We start from the raw sequence: 20,297 nt of genomic DNA, 5'->3' as shown, positions 1-20,297 counted from the left end.
CTCTCCCCCCCTCCCTCGCCGCCGCTTCTTCCCAGGATGCCGCGCAGTGATGGATGCCTGACTTCTGGCCGCGGGTGATGGATGCGGGGCCATCCCGCTGCGCCAACTCGGCTGCCGCGGCCGCAATGGTTTCGCGATGGGTGAGTGCAATCGGAAATCATCCCCCCGGGGAGGGAGGGGGAAGAAGGGGGGGTCTTTTCGCCCAGCTGGGATCGTTTCCACCCAGGCAGGCGATCCCTTTGGGTGGAGGAGGGGGGTCTCCTGCGCGGATCCTGTCTGGGTTGGGAGGGAGGGGAGAAAAACACGCACAGCGGGGCTGGACGAGGTTGTTGCGTCCACACGGACGCCGTTGCTGCTGGATCTGGGCCTTCCTTCTGGAAGGAAAGCGGCATAGGATCGCACTTCCCCCCCCCTCCGGGGGCCCTCCTGCCCAGGCACCCGGATCTGATGGTGTCAGCCCGCTCCAAAAAGGCTTGCTCTCGAGGAAACCCGCCTAGGAAGGCGCCAGGTGAAGCGGTCCTCCTTGGCGTCCTCCTCCCGCTTGGCTTGGCTTGGAAGGTACCAAGGATGGTGTCCGCGCGCAGGTTCAGGTGGGCAAGAAAGGGTCAGATCCAGAGAGATCTTGATATTGCAATCAACAGATCAGATAAAACCCAGAGCATTATTTCAACAGAACTAGATTGCACCCCCTTTTTGGGGGAATTTTTTTTTTTGTAGCTCCCAGCATTTTCCAGCTACTGACCAGGCTGGCTGTGGAGTGTGGGATAGGGAGTCCAAACTACAACTCTCTCTCTCAAAAAAAAATTTTTTTGTAACCTCCAAATATATCTGATGTGGAGACAGGGGGGGAAGCATCCTGCTGGACAGGAATTGTTCTGGCTCGCTTGTGTGGAGGTCGGTTTCCAAAGGGGGACTGTGTTATCCTCCTATTCTGGAAGTCAGAAAGAGTGTCGTGGCGCCATGAAGACGGTCAGGTTTATTTACAGCACAAGCGTTCCTGAAATCTTGTAGAAACCATGCTTGCTGATTGCTGGATGGGAAGGATGCAGAGTCGTTTGGGGCCTCAGATCTGCCTTAGGAACCTCTAAGGGGGAAGAAACCCCAGTGTTGTTTATTTATTTAACTAATGTCCGACTCTATTCCCAGGGATTTAAGGTAGCTCACTGAAGAATGGACAAATGCAATAGAAAACAGAATATATTATACAATTAAATGGGCTATCTGTCAGAATCAAACCACATGTGATGGATCACACTAAAGCAGTGGTTGTCAACCTTGGGTCACCCAGATGTTCTCAGACTGCAATTCCCAGAAGCCTTCACCACCAGCTATGCTGGCTGGGATTTCTGGGATTTGTAGTCCAAGAACACCTGGGATACCCAAGGTTGGGAACCACTGCACTAAAGCATATATTAAAACAGTACTGTGTTGAAATACCTTGTATTATTACAACAGAGATAGCAAAATGTCTTGTTCAGCTCTAAGATTTCTTATAGCCTGTTATTATGTGTCATCAAGTCTCTGCTGACTGATGGAGGCCTTAGTAGGATTCAAAGAGTGTGAGTGTTCAAGGAGAGGTTTAGCCTTGCCACCCCACCAATGAGATTCCATTTCTGAGCGGGGATTCGAACCTGGTTGCGCTGAGCGCTTGTCCAGCATTCGGTTCCCTGACTGGCTTTCTTGGTGCCAGTGTGACAGTCAATGCTTTATTTAATGACTCATCCCGTATCACATTAACTAAGATAATACCTTGTTAAAAATACTTAATTACTTATCATCCTTCCGTCTCTTCATTTTCCAGTCTCTTGATATTAGAGTACGCAGAACCGCTTTTAATCATCATCATCATCATGTGCCGTCAAGTCAATTCTGACTGATTGTGATCCTTTTCAGGATTTTCCAGAGAGAGAATACAGTTGTGCCCCACTTAACGATTACCCTGCATTACGACGAATCCACTTAACGACGATGTTTTTGCGATCGCAATTGCGATCACAAAACAATTTTTAAATAAGGTTTTTTCACTCCGTGAAGATTGGTTCCCTGCTTTGGGAACTGATCCTTCGCATTATGACGATCAAAACAGCTGATCATCGGGTTTTCAAAATGGCTGCCGGGTGCTTAAAATGGCTCCCCGCTGTGCTTAGGGACGGATTCCTTGCTATACAGGCACCAAAAATGGCCGCCGTATGGAGGATCTTCGCTGGACAGTGAATTTTTAGCCCATTGGAACACACTGAACGGTTTTCAATGCGTTTCAATGGTTTTTTTAATTTCGCTTTACGACATTTTTGCTCTACAGCGATTTCGCTGGAACGAATTAACGTCATTAAGCGAGGCACCACTGTACTCAGAAGTGGGTTACCCTTCCCTTCCTCTAGGGGCACCCTGGAGCCCCAAGGCTACACAGGTTGGCTCTTCCCCCCAGGAGGCACAGTGGGGGAATCGAACTCCCAGCTTCTGGTTCCACAGCCACAGTTCTAAACCACTATCCAGCCCTCTTGAACAGCTTTTAAAGAGCTTTTTTTTTGGGGGGGGGGAAATAAGCAGTGTGTTGGCTTTGTGTTGTAGTGCATCTAAATGCTCTCCCAGATTAACTGATTTTGCAGGTTTGTTGGGAGGGTAAGAATGAGGAACAAGGGGCGCAGAAATACTCTCTTCTCTGCCTGTAGGTCTGTGGAGGGGAGAACTAGTCCCTCCATGATTATAGCTTGGAATCTGGAAAAGTTACTTTTTGGGACTCCCATCTCCCAGTGGCTGTGCTGACCCATGGTTAGGCTTCTGAAAAAAAAACTAACTTTTCCAAGCTGTCCTTCATATTTCTCGTTAATGCAACTACTTCCTTCAACTACCTGTCTGCCCGTCAAAATAGAAACGCCTCCTTGGCAAACCCAGATCTCCACCCCAGACAGCTGAGCTGTCGCGCTTTGCTGTTTTTTTTTTCCTATATAGACTTCCTTTTATTCTCTGAGCTAGTTATTCAACTCTTAAAACCGCCCTGGTCGGGCAGAACCGACCGCTCCTTCCTTTCTGCCTCATCACAACCAGATTCCTTGAAGGGCCGTGAGTAGCGCTCGTTTCTTCCGTAAATGAATGGCGAGGTGATGCTTCTTCCCCTGTGCTTTGAGCCCCTCTGCCTCCCCCTGTTTCAGATTCTTAAATTAAAAAAAGAAGAAGGAAGTAAAGACTAAACTGACAGCTTTGCAAATCAGATTAAAAAGAGGGGACAGAAAAATCTCTTGTAGGAGGTTGGTTAGGAAGGAGAGAATTTTTTGCCTCTTTTTAATAAGAATTTTCTACACTGCACCAATTCCTTCGTGGGTAGAAAGGGAGACACCTTGAAAGCTACTTGAAAGTTAAAGAGTTTTTCAACCATTAGAAATGGGTGTCACTTGAAAGTAAAAGAGGTTTTAAACAGTCAGAGACTCGAGAAAGTTAAGTTGACAGATTGGTCCATACAAACCTGGCATTTTTCAGTACTTCGTTGAAGGCCTGAAGTTTTAGGTTTGAGTTTGAATCCTTAGGCATTCAGCAATGTTACTGCTTGGTTTAGGTCTGCTGGCTATTTTCTCGTAAGATACTCCCGAACGTCAACATATATGTTGCAGACGGGTGCAGCGTGAATTTTCTTCTCTAATTGACCCAGTGCAAAAATGGGTGGATGTTTTGTTTCCTTTCATTTTTCACGAATTTCCTAAAAGACAGAAGTCACATATGAGCAACACAAAGACCCTGAGGGTCAGGTTCAATGGTCAAGGAGATTGGGAGCTGGCGTTTAGCAACAACGAGAGGGCCAACCTCCCCCCACTCTGCTCTAGTTGCTAGACCAATGGGGTGTCTATAGTTGGGATCTCCAGGTGCTCTTGTACTACAACTCTTGAGAAATCCTGGACAGCACACCTAGTGGTGAAGGCTTCCGGGAGTTTTCGGCCAGGAACATCTGGGGACCGAAGGTTGGGAACCACTGCTACAGAAGTCGTGGTGAGAGGGAATCTATGGCTTCCAGATGTTGGACTATAAATTCCATCAGCCCCAGTCAGGGCCACTTCTTCCCCAGCCCCAGTATATAATACAGTGGTGCCTCACTACACAGTTACCCCGCATGACAGTTTTTTCACTAGACATTGACTTTTTGCAATCGCTATAGCGATTCGCAAAACAGTGATTCCTATGGGGGAATTTCGCTGGACACAGGTGTTTTCGAGACCTAAGCTTTGCAAGACAGCTATTTAAACAGCTGATCGGCGGTTCGCAAAGCGTCTTTCCTATGGCTGATCTTTGCTAGACAACGACGATTCTTCCCCATTGGAATGCATTAAACAGGTTTCAATGCATTCCAACGGGGAAAAGCATTTCGCTAGACAATGATTTCGTTAAACAGTAATTTCAGTGGAACGGATTATCATCGTCTAACGAGGCACCACTGTATGCACTAAAGTTCACTTACAGTGCATATGTGACCACAAAACTAGTTTCCACTGGTGCACAAACCCCCCATTCTTTTTTTAAACCATGCTGTAATCATGCCTATGTTAGTTTTAAAGGTGGTGCAGAATTCATGACTGCAAAAACCCAATAACAAGGGCCTTAACGTCTTGCCCAGTTGGAGGAAGTCTCAGAAACGATTTACTGTATCTCTAATCTCAGTGGTGATAAGGAACGCCGTGGTGGGGTAATCCTGTTAAGTAACATTGCATGTGGCCGCACCTTTCTTCCATAAAGCCAACTCTACTTTGAACTCCTGCACACATACGTGGAGGGGATGGCGAGGCCAAAAGCCTAGGTAAGACTAGCTAGGAGGCGTTGAAAAACCAGTTTCCAGGATCTTTTCCATGTTGCTGATCTTTCCTTAGCAACGGCTGAGCTAAGGTGATTCATGGCTTTGACTCCCATCCTATCTGGTCTTGTCATATCCTGTAACTCTCTCTCTCAACACGGGGACTCTGGCAGACGTGTCAAGGGCTTTTAATCTTCCCTTTCTGAATTTTGCTCACAGGGCTGATACCTAAGGATGCCCAAAGCCACAGTGAAGCTCATAGTAACAGGAGATGACTTTGGCTACTGCCCAAGAAGAAATCAAGGCATCGTGGAGTGTTTTCTCGCTGGCGCTGTATCGAATGTTTCTCTTCTGGTCAACGGGAGTGCGGTGTCCGATGCGGTTCAGCTGGCAAAGAGGTGAGAAGGCCGTCTCTCTTTGGTATTTTTCCACTCGGGCGTCCCAGCCAGCCAATCAAATCAAGGATTTCCAGAATTGGGGAAGACTTCGGTGGTAACGTGGATGCCAAACAAGCAAGAGGCTGGGGCAACTTCCCGGTGAGGAAAAGCTGCAGGAGAAAGCAGTGCTTTGCAGGCCGGGTTCTGAAGTCCGAAGAGGTCACAATGCCACAGAACAAGGCTCATGCAAAATGGGCCGTGAAAGGTCTAATTCTTATCCATGTGGACATTTTTACCACTGGGCATGTGAAACAGAACTCAAATAAATCTTTAAGCTGTGCTGCAACAGTATTTAGGCATGCAAAGCACTGCTCAGGGCGGTATAAGCCCTGCTCTGTGAGCTGCAAAGCAAAGCTGTGTTTCATGCAACAGCTTCCAGACTTTTAAACATCCCCTCTTTGTGCCCTATCAGAGGTAACAGAAGATGCTTGCAAGCTCAGTGAGAATTATCAGGAGCTATATCTGGCAAGACATTTTTCATTTTCTGGGGCCTTTTATTTCAAGACAAATGGTACAAGCAAAATGGCCACGGCTACAGGGACGTGGTGGCGCTGTGGGCTAAACCGCAGAAGCCTCTGTGCTGCAGGGTCAGAAGACCAGCAGTCATAAGATCGAATCCACGCGACGGAGTGAGCGCCCGTTGCTTGTCCCAGCTCCTGCCAACCTAGCAGTTCGAAAGCATGTAAATGCGAGTAGATAAATAGGTACCATTTTGGTGGGATGGTAAAACGGCGTTCCCTAGTCACGCTGGCCACGTGACCACGGAAACTGTCTTCGGGCAAGCGCTGGCTCTACGGCTTGAAAAAATGGGATGAGCAACCGCCCTCTATAGTCGGACACGACTGGACTAAAAAAAAATGTCAAGGGGAATCTTTACCTTTCAGTTTCCCCAGTACCAGCCTAGCGTCATCCGTGGGAGAATGAGCTTTTTCTAAGAATTGTTTTAAACACAGGAAGTTTTCCAGGGCTCAGTTTTTTTTCCTTGTGACTCCGCAACACACAACATTGATCAGTAAAGATGTCCCAGTGATGTAGTGTAGGTTGTGTTACTGCAGCTGTTGAACCAGGAGGCAGCCCGGAAGCCGGGGCTGATGCAATTGCGGAGCTTCTGTGAGTCAGAGATGGAGCTGAACGAGGGGGGATGAGTCATGCAGAGCTAAGATACCACAACCAATGGAATTCAGCCATTAAACAACAGAACAAAACTGCACTCCCTTTTGTGTTAAAGTAAGATCTCATACTGTGAAATCCTTATGCAGTGGTGCCTCGCTAGACGATGATAATCCATTCCACTGAAATCGCTGTCTAGCGAAATGCAAATTGTTGTCTAGCAAAAAACGGTTTACGAAGCAGGGACCAAACATTGTCCAGCAAAATTCCCCCGTAGGAATCACTGTTTTGCGAATCGCTATAGCGATCGCAAAAAGTCAATGTCTAGCGAAAAAACTGTCATGCGGGGTAACTGTCTAGCGAGGCATCACTGTAGTTGGTAAGCATGGGAGACAGGGCCTTCTCAGTGGTGGCCTGATTCCTATAGTATAAAGATAAGATCGCTAGCTTCCTCTGTAACCATTTTCGAACACCCTTTTTCCCCCCCTCTGGCTTTTTAAACTGGAAAAGACATGGCCGTGCAGACTGGGATTTTGCCAGGTTCCCCCAGCTGCTGTTAGAGATTTGAAACCTTTGCTTCGTTTGAACTGGGTTACTCTAAAATAGTTTACATTTAAAGCATTACAATCATTTGAAACAGAATTTCACTGCTTGGCATGGTAGGGTGCCTTGGGAAAATCAGGTCACCTCGAACGAGGGCAGAGCCATGCCCATTCAAAAACAAAAAATTATAGAGTAATACATGTTGCTTTTTGAAAAAGCAGTGGGTAAAATTGGCACCATTTGTGCGTCTGTTTACTGATGCAGCAAAATACACTTTAAATTCAGAGCGTTGGCTTTGCTCACTCTGGAATGCTTAGGTTTTGCTTTTGTAAACAGAGCAACCACCTGGCCCAGTTTCTAATTACATACGTGCCTGGCAGAATTGGGAAAGGGGGACGGGGCATGTGACTTGGTTCTGAGATGACATTTTAAAATCCAGGTCAGAACATTTATACCGACAGCTGGGGCGTTGAAACAGGCAGATCTTGGAAAGTTTTCTTTACCTGTTTACGACACCTCCGAGAATCTTCAGCCAGCATGGTTTATGGGAGATACAGTGGTGCCTCGCTTGACGATGTTAATTCGTTCCAGCGAAATCGCTGTAGAGCGGAAACATCGTCAAACGAAACGAAAAAAAAACCCATTGAAACGCATTGAAAACCATTCAATGCGTTCCAAAGGGCTGAATACCTGCTCGTCCAGTGAAGATCCTCCATACGGCGGCCATTTTTGGTGCCTGTAAAGCGAGGAATCCAGCCTAGAAAACAGTGGGGGGCCATTTGCTTCAGCCGGTGGCCATTTTGAAACCCGACGAAGCAGAGAACCGATCATTGTTAAACGAAAAAACTCCATTTAAAACATCGTTTTGCGATCGCAAAAACCTAATTGTATAGCAATTTCCTCGTTAAGCGAGGCAATCGTTAAGTGAGGCACGACTGTACTATATTCCCAAGTAGGGGTGGAGTTATGGGTTTCTTGAACGACAAATCCAGTCATTCCCCATTCTGGGAGTTTCACCTGACTTACAGATACCTAAATGTGGCCCACCTGGGAAAAAGTCCTAAATTAAGACTTGGAGGTGTAGGTAGGCCTAACACCACCTAGCTTTTTGTAACGAAGGAAAGTTTTCAGCTAGCGCTGGGGCAGGAACAGAGAGCTTGGGGGGGGAACTCGGCTTAGCTCAGCCTCCAACCCGTCTAGATTAGGTGACTGGAGCGCACTGGGGAATCTCAGAAGATCAGACGATGCTTTATAGATGACAGCAAAGCTTTTCGACTGGGCGGGTCATGAGAAGCGGTGGATTGTTCTGAAAGAAATGGCTGTGCCTCAGCCATTGATGGTCCTGATGCGGGGACTTGTACTGTGGACTAGAAAGTATCATTAGAACAGAAGATGGAGAGACAGAATGGTTTCCAGCAGGCAAAGAGGTCAGACAAAAGTGCATTTTATCCACTTGTCTGTTCAATCTGTACAGAGAGCATATCATAAGGAGTCCGAGTGATCTTTTTTCAGGATTCTGATTGCTCCGTTTCATTCATTGTTTATCATTTCTCCCGCCCCCAGACTGTTCAGGTTCCCCCATGGGTTGGCTTTGGATTTCTGTCCTCCTTCCCCTCACACCCACCCGCCACACAAACAAACTCGGGTTTTTTTCTCTAAATAATGACTTGCTTGTGATACTTTTCTGTCAGTGGTTAGTATTTTTTTTTGGCTTGGAGGAAGCATGCCGAGTCCATTGACTACCACATCTGTCTGTTCTTACACCACAAGATAAGAATTTGTCAGCCTGAGGGCCCAGTTCAACACCATAGACCTGCTCAGGGATGCAGCCGAAAGGAAAAAGAAAGAAAGAGTGCGAAAACACAGGCGTACTTTTACCTTGAAAGTTCTTGCGCCAACGGCAGTGTCTTGGGAGAGCCATTTAATCCTTTCAGAATGAAAAAGAAGCCCTGTGCAAGTGTTCGGATGCGACTAGACCCTTGTTATTGTGAGGAAGAGGGGCCAGATTTCGTTCTAGGGCTTCACTCTTGCGGGGCGGCAATGTTAAAAACGGAATTAAGTTGGATAGCTCATTGGTACAGTGGGGTCTCGACTTAAGAACTTAATCCGTATTGGAAGGCAGTTCTCAGGTCGAAAAGTTCTTAAGTCGAATCTGCATTTCCCATAGGAATGCATTGAAAACCATTTAATCCGTATCTGCTCTTTTTGTCCATAGAAACTAATGGGAAACTGCTATTCCGCCTTCTGCCACTAGAGGGGGATATTTTTTCTTTTTTCCTTTTAACCTAAGATGACTTAGCTTTAAAAAAAAGGAAAAAAAGAGTTCGTAACTCGAATCTAAGTTCGTAAGTCGAGTCCATATATTCCTATGAGAGCGGTTCGTAAGTCGAAACGTTCGTATGTCGAGCCGTTCATAAGTCGAGACCCCACTGTATTTGGGCACAGAGGCAGCGGTTGAGAATGCAATTCCCCATTATGCCTCCTGCGACTAGATCCACTGTAACTCAGAATTGATTTGATGGGGCATGATGATTATGATTATTAGAGGGAGGGTTTCTATGACATGTCATATTTTTTCCAGAAACTCTTATGTTTAAGCTTATGGCTGGGTTCGAACATGTTGATGAGTAATCTGGCGAAAAAGGCCAGGTGTTTGAGCTTGCTTGTGGGTTCAAATGTAGGTTGCCGAGAAAACGTGACGTGTCATAGAAATCCTCCCCCTAACCATTCTTATGTATTATATGTGAACGATATCTTGACAACCCAATTGCTTTGTATTTTGTCGATTGGTTAGAGTTTTTGCTGACACAGAAGACGCGCGAGATGCCTGGCTGGACAGCCGGCGTGAGTCTCCTGTAGAGAACATCTCTGAGAAAAAGCTTGATCTGGGTCAGCCTTTTTTTTTTTTTTTTTTTTTTGCTGACCACCGTGATAAATATAGAAGTTGATAGCCAAGACGTTAATCTCGTTAAGCACCTCCACTGATAAAAGGCTTGTCCATGCGTGGGCGTCTCAGCAGAAACACAGATGTTATATAAATCCTCCCCTGCCTCGGTCAGCCCATCGCCTGGCTCCATAAATCAGAACAGGCTTTCTTTCCCAGGCAGATGCCTTTAGCAGGGTGATGCTGACGGGGATAATGGGATTTATGCTTCAACCCCTTTGGATGGCCATGGCAAGGTCAGGATTGTGTGTTATTTTGAAGACAATATCCTGGTTGAGAAGTGGACGAGAACCGGGCTAGCTCAGGATTCAAGGCGCTGGTTAGTGGTTCCCCCTCCTTGTTAGATTGGGGTGTATTGTTCACTCCGTGGCCTTGTGTTGTTGTTGTTGTTGTTATGTGTTGTCAAGTCACCTCTGACTCATAGTGACTCAAATAGCCTGTCCTCAATGGTTCTACTCTTGTTACATGCCATCAAGTTGCCTCCGACCCTATGAATGAGTGACCTCCAACTGCGCTGCTCAGCGCTTGCAGTCTCAAGCCTGTGGCTTCCTTGAGAGAGTCAGTTCATCTCATATTGGGTCCTCCTCTTTTCCTGCTGCCTTCCAACTTTCCTGACATTATTGTCTTTCCCAGAGAGTCTTGCCTAAAGTAACGTGCCTAAAGTAGAACAGCTCGTTTCGTCCTTTTTGCCTCCCCAAACAGTTCAGGCTTAATTTGCTCCAGGACCCACTGGGGTTTGTCTTTCGGGCAGTCCAGGGTTGGCCGGAGACAGGACTGCTCCCCATGAAGGTTCATGGAAGGGCTGATCATCAGCAGAAGTTGGGCACTGACTGGCTTTTCACAATATCTCTACTGTAGGTATAGCATTCCAATGGGGCTCCATGCCAACCTTTCTGAGGGATCTCCTGTTTGCCCATCACTGAAAGAGACGTCCTCCTTACTCAATGACAAAGGGTTCTTCCACGGTAAGATGGGCATCCGGACTGCATTAGCCGAAGGTCTCCTTAACATGTCTGAGGTGAGAATGTCCCGTTCGTCCATTCTTCCAGAGTTGTTTAGGAGGGAAAGACAGGAATATTATTAACTTTGCCTCAACCTTGTTATGAATTGGGTGCTATCGCCACAGACAGTATGGACCAGGGGTCCGTATTGCAGTGGTCGGAGTTCTTTGGCTGTAAACTTAATAAATCTTGTTAAATTACTCATTCTCTGCAAGACAGATGGTCTAAGCATGCTGAGACAGCCTGTTAAGAAGTGGGTTTTTACCTCCCATGAGATTTCTTACCTCCAGAGATTAAAATGTGGTTGTCCCCCCCACCCCAAAGAGGTTTCTGAAATTTGAGCAAAATGTATCTTCTCAAAACCGGTCTCTTTTGCATCACTGATGTGGCTGGTAGATCAAAAAGATGCGAGAAACCCATCAGGGCTTTGGTTTTTAAAAGGCCATGCAGCAAGGCAGTTGCTGTTCTGCTTCATTTGCACGAAAACAATTCTTGTAAATGCAGAAATGATCCTGACAGAAAATACCTTTGCTGGCAAGAAGAAAAACAGTTCAATTTCTCATTCTGGAGTTCAAGGAAGAGACACAGGAAGATAAATATCCCTACTAAAAACAAAGCAGCATCTTTGTAACACTAGACTTCAGCAGTGAGGTGGGCGAGATGGGTGGATGATCTGACTTGACATGGCTTTGTTGTGCCTGTATGCATTTTTGGTCAGCCAAAAAAGACTTTCTGCTAGTCTGGTTGTTATACGATTAATCGATAATAAGAACATTGGTAGAGTCCTGCTGATTTGAACGGAGTGAACTTACCTGACCTGGGGCAGTTTGCTTCTAAAAGTCATGACATAGGCATAGGTATGCAATAGGATTTTGGCTGTAGAATATTTGGCAGTCATCCTGAATTGCTTTTTTAAAAAAACAAAAAAAACAAAAAAGGAACAAACTATGAAAATCTGCTTATCTAAAAGGTAACACTTCCGTTTTCCTTCCTTCCTTGTTTTGCACTCTTAGGTGAAACAGGAATTGACGGCACAAGTCGAGATGTTCCGTGAACTAACAGGCCACCTACCTCATCATATGGATGGACACCAACATGTCCACGTCCTTCCAGGTATGAAGGATCTGGTTTGTGTTACCTTCTCTTGCAGAACATCTCATTCTCAGTAATATATTGGAACGTCTCATTTGCTCAGACAAAGCACGGAGAGGAAGCTTTAGCTTTCATAAGCAATTTACTTAAATGATGGAAAAGGAGGACCTTCTGTCCCATGGTGTAGACAGCTGGATCAGCCCGAATCAAAACAACTCAGGACGAGTCTTTTGTAAAGTCAGTGGCTCTTAATTGCCCATTCAAAACCAGACCACCCTCAAAATACTTTTGCACTGCAGAATACCAGTGTTGGTCTGAGCATGCTGGAAGCGTGAATCAGTGCAACTTCTACATTGGTTGTATTGGAGTTCTTATTTCTCCACTGCTTGAATCTTTGCCAGAAAGGCTTTTAAATTTGTTGTTAGTTTTCTACTAAATGTGGAGCGAATTGACAGCAGAATGTATTGATAGCAGATGTGATCTGTATCCATGATCTCGTCTGCTATCAATAGCATCGTTTATCAATATCGTTTGCAAATGAGGTGGGAGGACAAAATATAGGGGTTTTTTCCCTATATAAATAAAGACAGCCCCCTTCTTTGGTACTGATTTGTTAAAATACGCAAGCATTTTGTGGTCCTCAAGGGGGTTACATTTCCTCTTATTTACATAAAGGCTGAAGACCAGGCGTCCGGGATACTTAGAACCTGGTCTACCTACTGTGCCATAGAGGTAGACCAGGCTTCTGGAACTCCTAGGATAAAATTAAAGTGCTCCCTTTAGTGCTGATTGAGTTAGCGCTCTATTTTCTTGGAACACCTCTTGAGAGCTAAGTGGAATAGCGCTGTAGGCATATAAACAATATATATACATAGGGATATAATCACTCTGAGTCTGAAGATTGGATTACTCTGTTCTCATTAGCATTGTTAGTTTCAGAGGGCTTGTGGCGCAGTGGCTAAACTGCAGTCCTGCAATCAAGACTCTGCAGTCAAGAGTTCAATCCCGGTAGACTTAGGTAGCTGGCTCAAGATTTGAGTATCCAGCTCACTGGGCCAGGGGGAGGGAACCACAGTGTATAGCCTGCATGATTAAATTGTAAACTGCCCAGTGTGTGTGTTAAGTGCTATAGGGTAGTATATAAGCACTACACTTTGCTTCCTGTAATCAGAATACAGACAATGCACAGTATACTTGGTTTTGACGGACCAAGGAGGGGCCTTACTAGATGGATGTCTAACCAAAGCCATCTCAGAGCTGCAGCTGGTTCCATGGCAGTGTTCCTCAAAACACTGGGACCCCCTTTTGCCCCTCGGCACTCTCCGAGGCAGGGAAGGGTGAACACAGAGCGCACATGGGTCCCGGGCATCTGCCTCGAATCAAATTACCTTTGGCTGACAATGTTGCCCAAAGGCTCTTTTTTTGTTGTTGTATTCTCGGCTTTTCTCTGCTCAAAGAACAGCTGCTTCAGCGACAACTGGAGCTGGGAGGTCTCCGTCTTCTGTCTTCGCTTCCAGAAGAAATGCTTGTCGTGCTCCCACCCGCCCAGCCAGCAACCTGCCTGGGGAACTAAATCCTCAGCTTGGAAAAACTGAAATACCCCTAAGTTGCAACATGTCCAAAGCAAAATAAAGGCCTGCTGATTGAGGAACTTGGGGAGCTGGTTGGCCTTGCCCGCCAATAAAGGTCTAGGTTCTTTTTTGCCATGTTTCGGAAATCCGGGGGCCACTTTTTCGCCTCTAGGATGTACTACTGCTGGCCCATTCTTGTACCCCAGATGCAAAAATGATTAGGGGGAAGAAGTCATAATAGGAAGGGGCCAGGAAGCCACTCTCCCCCCCCCCCCAGACTGGGAGGTGGGGAGCGGAAGGAAGATTATTGCAGAACTTTTTTGGGGAAAGAAACTTTTGGCAAAAAGAAAAAAGAAAAAAAGAGGGGGTTCACAGGGGCATCTTACGATGTTTCTGGGATATATCAAGAAAGCCCCCCAACTGCTCTTCTCCCTATGAAGAAGGTCTTAAGCCCTTAGAGGTCTCACAAAGACAATTGTGGGGTTTCTTTGAGGATTGCCAGATCCTGCTCCACAGCTGAGATCCCTGGTCTTCTGTGGTGGGTCCCCCCCCCTTCAATTCCCATGGGTTGGAGGGTATCTTAACTTTGGTGGTCCTGATCCTCCAGTCAGCTACTTACCAAAAATGCAGGAAGGCCAGGAAGTGCTTTGATTCTGTTTGCATACCCGGAGAGACAGCAGACGACCGTCCGTGACCGGAGGGCGAGCTGGCAAACTGGGAAAGTTACTTTTGAACACCATCTGCTTCAGAATTCTCCAGCCAGCATATTCCTTTACTCGTGCTGTGAAGGGAGTCTGTGAGATATGTTCCAAAAAGTAATTTTCCCAAGCCCTGCATGGAGGAGGAGGAAGACAATCAGCAGAGGATGTATTTCTGTTTTCTCCTTAACATTCCCCATCTGAGGCAGCAGCCTCCATCTGCCTGATGGCAAGGCTGGCCCACTTTCTGGCTGTAGCAGTTCACCCCAGTTGGATTTTTTAAATATCTGCTTTCTCCTTTTTTTCCTTCCAGAAATCAGACATATATTTGCCCAGGTGCTGAAGGATTATGGGATCACATACACACGGATCCCCATTGAGCCAGATCTTCCTCGCTGTGATTGGATAGATCCACCTTTAATGGCCTTCTATCAGGGTGTGGAGAAAGACTCGCTTAACACTGTGGCTGTGTTTAGGAAGCACAGCATACGGTAAGCCCCCAGGCTTTGGAAATCATGTCATCCTCATTGCTTTTTAACCCTTAAAAGATTAATGTCCCCCAAGATACGATTCTTCCCAAAGAATTCATGGCTACAGCTGTTGGATCACCATCCCACTTTAGACATAGCAATCCTTTCTTATGTTAGAAGCTAATCAGGATTGGGCCCTAGGTGTCGGCAAAGGGGAGACCATCAGGAAATACTAAGGATCACCAGGTAGTTAGGACACAATCTGGAACCCTGAAGAGCTTCCACGAGCCAGAATAGGTACTTAAGCTAGTCTGACTTCGTGGCTTGATTCAGCACAAGTCACTGAACACTGCAGTATATAAAGGTTACTATCAGAGGTATCAAGAGGGATTTTGGGAGTTGTAGTCCAAATACAAAACTGCACACTTCTACTTTATAGACTTTGTGACCTGTTGACATAGATTCTTTTTCAGAACAGACGTAACATTGGTTGAGAGTTACGGAACAGCGTCGTTGGTTGGATAGCTCAGAGGTTTCGGTCTCTGGCTGTGGAGCCAGAGTTTAGGAGTTTGATTCCTCCACGGTGTCTTCTGTGAGAAAAGCCAACCCATGCAGCCTTGGGCAAGCTGCACAGCCCCAGAATAATCTTCGATGGTTGTTGTTGTTGTTTAGTTGTTAAATTCAAATTCAGGTTTGTAGCTTCGATGACCCTGTCCAGCCATCTCGTCCTCGTCGTCCCCTTCTCCTCTTGCCTTTACACTTTCCTAACAGAACAGGTGTTGTTCAGAAATGCGATTTGACGGTTAAAACAACAGCGCTCAAATGTAAGCTAAACAAGAGGGGAAAAAATGATGTTTCCTATGTTCTCTTTGTGCTATTTTCTGCATAGTAATAGTTTGGGAAGGCATTGTTGAAGCTAAAAGGACTATAGAGTTATCTTCCTATATATGTGGGTCAGTATATATATATATTTCATATAATTTATGTACTTTTTAAAGTCACGATGGTCTGTAGGATCTCCATCAGCAGTATTCCCATGGCTTAAGGCTGCTCTTTCTCCCATTGCAGATGGCCAGACATCTATATAGGACTGAGCACCATGGGAAAGAACATGTCTGTCACCAACATCCGAGGTGCTATCGATAATGCTACCACATCTTACCTGGCAAAAGTGGGTGACTCTTCCACTCTCCCCAGTTCATCTGTGAGCCCAGATCAAGAAACCAGAACAGTAACGATCGAACTGATGACCCATCCTGGCTATCCCAGCATCCCGCCAGTTGGAGGCTGTGGGGAGGGTCCGGACGATTTCTCGCAGTCCTGGGAACGGCAGCATGAACTTGAAACATTAAAGAATACAGAGCTGCAGAGTCATTACAAAGCACAGAACATTGAACTGTGTGCATTTAAAGACCTCGGACTATGACCGATGGAAGGAGGCGGCTGTAGTGTGTCCTGCGCAGGCAAGGTTGGATTATACAGGATGCGAAGGAGGTTGTAGAGCTATGACCCGAAATGAATAAATATTCATTTTCTTGTTCTGGACATTTCCACTGAACTTCTGTTCTGACGCTTGGAAGCCCCCCCAAGGACTGAGGATGCCCATTTCACAAGATCAGAGTAGCTGCAACTGGTGTCCTGAAGAGTAGAGTAGAATATCCACAAGCAGGCAAAGATCTGTGGCAAGCTGTAGGGAGCTCCTCAGGACGGGCCATTGTGGGCTTGCCTCCGATGCGAATGCTGGTGTGGAGAAACATGTTTTAAGAGTCCTAGGATGCAGTTGTGTACCCTGGGAATCCTAGTGCATTGATCTGCCCATCATAACAGAGACCTGAATTTGATGACCAAGGTCATCAAAATTCCATTCCAGTAAAAACGGAATTCTGCCACCTTTATAATGGATGGAAATGTACAAGATGTCTTTAGTTTGTTCTGTTCCAGCGGGAAAGATTGAAATCTGCTTGGGCTCCCAGGGACAGCTGAAGTGGACCAACCCAGAATGTATCTGCTTTATGGGTACAGCACTCCCTATGCATGCTGGTCCATGTTGGGCTTGTAGCTCTGCAGCCCGGAGAGTTTGGAGTAGGTGGGCAGAGAATACCCCTTTGTGCCAATGGTGAAGTGCAAAGGCATGCATAACACAGCACCAGGTACATGGCAAAAACAAATAAGATTTTGGCCTAAAAATCGTAAAGGTTCGGCTATTTTACCTTTTTTTATTATACAGTGGACCCTTGACTTACAGACGGCTTGACTTACAGACTTTTGAGTTACAGACTTCTCTGGCCACAAAATTTAGGTTTGACTTGCAGACTGAGATTTGACTTACAGACCAGAAAAAACCCAAAATGAAACAAAAACGGCCTGTTACGGGATTAATCGGTTTTCAATGCACTGTAGGTCAATGGAGACTTGACTTACAGACTTTTTGTCTTGAGAACCGCCTTCCAATACGGATTAAGTTCTCAAGTCAAGACCCCACTGTACTATGCAAACCACCCAGAGTGGCCTGGGTTGCCAGATGGGCAGTATAGAAATTAAATTATTAATTATTATTATTATTATTATTTTGAAGGCTGGCAATTTTAGGGATGAGCCCAACATTGTGGGATTTTTGTGTGTGAGTTTGCGGGTGGCCGCTCGGTGTAAGGAACATCCTTTGGAATGCCAAGATGATGAATGGAATGGATATATACCGCAAATTTACAAATCGGGCTAACAGAACAAGTTGTGTTTGCCCAGGGCATCTTCTACACAAGCCAGAATCTATGGATCAGGTTTGGATTTGCAGGGGTTCGAGTGAGCATCATCTTCAAATGCTCTGTTGTCAGAGTCTTTCTGAATGGCCAGTGAAGTGGGATGGGTTGCTAATAGAGATCGGGGTATTCATATACGAATATCCCCGCACAGGTGGCGTTAACGAGGGTCCAGCCCCGTGGGGCCGGACGGTCCACTCACTGATCTGATGCGGACAGCGCGATTCTGCCCATGGCTCCGCAGCTCGCAATCTGATCGCCACTCCTGGCAGCAGGCGAGAGGACACGCCTCGCTTGCAAGGTCGAAGAGTGGTGAGCGGATCGCGGGCTGCAAAACTGTTGGTAGAATCGCGCCGTCCATGTCCGCGGTGGATCGGTGAGTGGACCATCCGGCCCCATGGGGCTGGACCCGCGTTAACGTCGCCACTGCAGGGATATTTGTATACGAATACCCCCATCTCTAGTTGCTAACAGCCAGAGCCTGTTAGTAATTACCTACAAATAACTGGTTTTTTAAAACTAACTACAATGCCAATTCCTTTAGGCCTTAAAGAGTTAGAATGGTAACCAATTAATTTTAAATGTTAACTTTTCAGGCTCCGGTAATGCTCTGCATTTTGAGAACCAATACTGTTAGCAAGTCTCTGGTAGAATACATACCTCTGTGGCCGCACTGAAGGTTTGGCCTTTTCCCCCCACAGACATAAGGATAAAAAAAAAAAAATCTGAACCTCAGAAAACAGGCCTTTTTGATGCCTCTGTTCACACTCCCTCCCCTAAACATTTAAACTGATGCAAGTTCTGGGCTAAGAAAAACATTTGATTCAGTCCATATAGACCAACAGTTCCATAATTATTTTGCATCATGTTAGCAATTTGTTATGCAAATAGTAAGTTACGTTGCCTCCAGTCCCTGAAACCATGCCTTAGCGCCTATCTTTATTATCATGACTGAAACCTTTGTTTTAAAAAAAGTTGCCTCTTGCACCTTAGTACTATACTGGCCTTTCTAAAACCCGCCAAATTTGTGCTCCAATGGCCTCACTCCTGTTGCTAATTTGCACTTGTATAATGGAAACTGTGTAAATCAAGGTGGCAAATTGCCATTCATGAACAAGACCCTGGTTGTGCTCCTGGGCATGCACGCACCGACACACAACCAACACCTCATTAACGACTGGCATTTTGCTGCCAAGGCTTACGGAAGTCCCTTTACACAAGTGGAAGTCGCCAGTACAATATTGTCCAATCTATTTGCCAATTTACATGGAATGATTTACCTCTACTGTAGCTTCTGTACAACAGAATGGGAACTTCGCTGATAAACATAAAACACTCTCTACCATCTTACTTACTGTCACATCTGATTTATCTGAAAGTCTACATGTGGAACTTGTAGCAAGACATCATTGTGTTCCACAGGTGACGGTGTTTCTGTTCGCTTTCTGCTCTGTGCTTCTGTAAACTTCATGCTTCCCACCTTCCTATTCCTCAGTGTCTCTATTTGGGTTCTCCGTCAACATCGGCCCCTCGCCATCTGAGTCTGCTGTTACAGGGATAGATATTAAAGCTCCTTAAACCGTTTACAAAATGCGAATTCAAATCCACTAGGCAGATTAAATCAAAGGAAGAGAAACCTTTTTGTTATTCTCACATATGGCTTTTAAAAACAACTAATCGGGCGTTACAGAGCTGAGCAGTTCTCTATTGTCCTCCATCCCTTCTTTGTTCCCCAAATAAAACACCATGAAAACAGCAGCCTAATATCCTGCACTACTTCCTTCTGAGTATGCTTGAGACACTACAGATGGGAGAGGTCCATTGCCCCATGGTCTAGTATGTCCTTTTCATGCATGTTTCCAGGTACAACCCCCTTGCATCTCCCAAGCAGTGCTTAAAAAGGCAATGGATGTTCTACCAAGGAGAAGGGACACCACTGGATGCTAAAACATGCAAAAACTCACCTGGCAGGCATTACCTGACTCTTTTGCCTTGTTCTGCAATGAAAATTTAATCTCCAGCTTTGTAAAACAAGGACTCTCATTCTCTGGAAGTAGAGTCATGGCAACTGGACTTCTTTCTTGTAGGACTGAAATGTTTCGCTACTCATCCACGCTGCTTCTTCAGTCTGAGGAGAGTTGGTAGGAGACCCTTGACATACCCTCCACGTTGGTTTCACTTCCCGGTGGTCTGAATATCCACTGATGTGGAGGATGTATCAGGGGTCTCCTACCAACTCTCCTCAGACTGAAGACACTGCTTGGATGAATAGCGAAATGTTTCAACCCAACAAGAAAGAAGTCCAGCGGTCATGCATGACTCAACTTCCAGATAACCCCACCTGGATGACTGAGAATCCTCACAGATGCAAGTACTGTAGTTCCTTTGCACCTGCTGCGCCCTCCACAGACACCTGTGTATCTCACCCAAGGTTAGATGCAGATGCTGCCGTCTCTGCATTGGAAAAGGAGGAGAATCTCCCTCCTAGTCTCCTGCCCAATGGGCTCTGCCAGGGATTTCCTGATAATAGGGCAACGCTCCTGACTCAAGAAGCCCTGCTCTCCTCTTTGAAATGAGTTCGACGGCTCACCTCCATGGCCTAAAACACCTAGCCAAGTTCTTAGACTTCCACACTTCTCCCCAACCTTCTAATTTTATTTACCATATTTTTTGCACCATAAGACGCACTTTCCCCCCACAAAACAGGGGGGTGGAAAGTCTGTGCGTCTTATGGAGCGAAGAAAACAGATTATATTTTCCTGTTTTCTTCTCCTAAAAAATTGGCGCGTCTTATGGAAAGGTGCGTCTTATGGAGCGAAAAATACGGTATTTGATTTTTATGCTTTCCCCATCTGACCAAGGGTCACTCTGGGCGGTTCACGACAATAAACAATAATA

General features: G+C 45.9%; 1 protein-coding gene across 2 annotated transcripts; it reads left to right on the top strand.

Moving 5' to 3' along the window:
* Positions 1 to 13: 13 nt before the first annotated feature.
* Positions 14 to 16,183, top strand: YDJC (YdjC chitooligosaccharide deacetylase homolog). 2 transcript variants are annotated; one of them, XM_072983158.2, is made up of 6 exons: positions 14 to 140; positions 4,997 to 5,175; positions 10,670 to 10,829; positions 11,826 to 11,925; positions 14,487 to 14,664; positions 15,712 to 16,183. In XM_072983158.2, exons 2-6 carry the CDS (start codon positions 5,012 to 5,014, stop codon positions 16,067 to 16,069), a joined length of 960 nt encoding a protein of 319 aa, XP_072839259.2. In that variant the 5' UTR covers positions 14 to 140; positions 4,997 to 5,011; the 3' UTR covers positions 16,070 to 16,183. The 2 variants fall into 2 exon arrangements, with proteins under 2 accessions (XP_072839259.2, XP_072839260.2); XM_072983159.2 differs by lacking the exon at positions 14 to 140 and adding an exon at positions 608 to 3,063.
* Positions 16,184 to 20,297: the final 4,114 nt, after the last annotated feature.

Source organism: Pogona vitticeps, chromosome 14 (assembly GCF_051106095.1).
Source record: "Pogona vitticeps strain Pit_001003342236 chromosome 14, PviZW2.1, whole genome shotgun sequence".
Lineage (NCBI taxonomy): Eukaryota > Metazoa > Chordata > Lepidosauria > Squamata > Agamidae > Pogona > Pogona vitticeps.
This window is presented reverse-complemented; position numbering and strand designations above follow the sequence as displayed.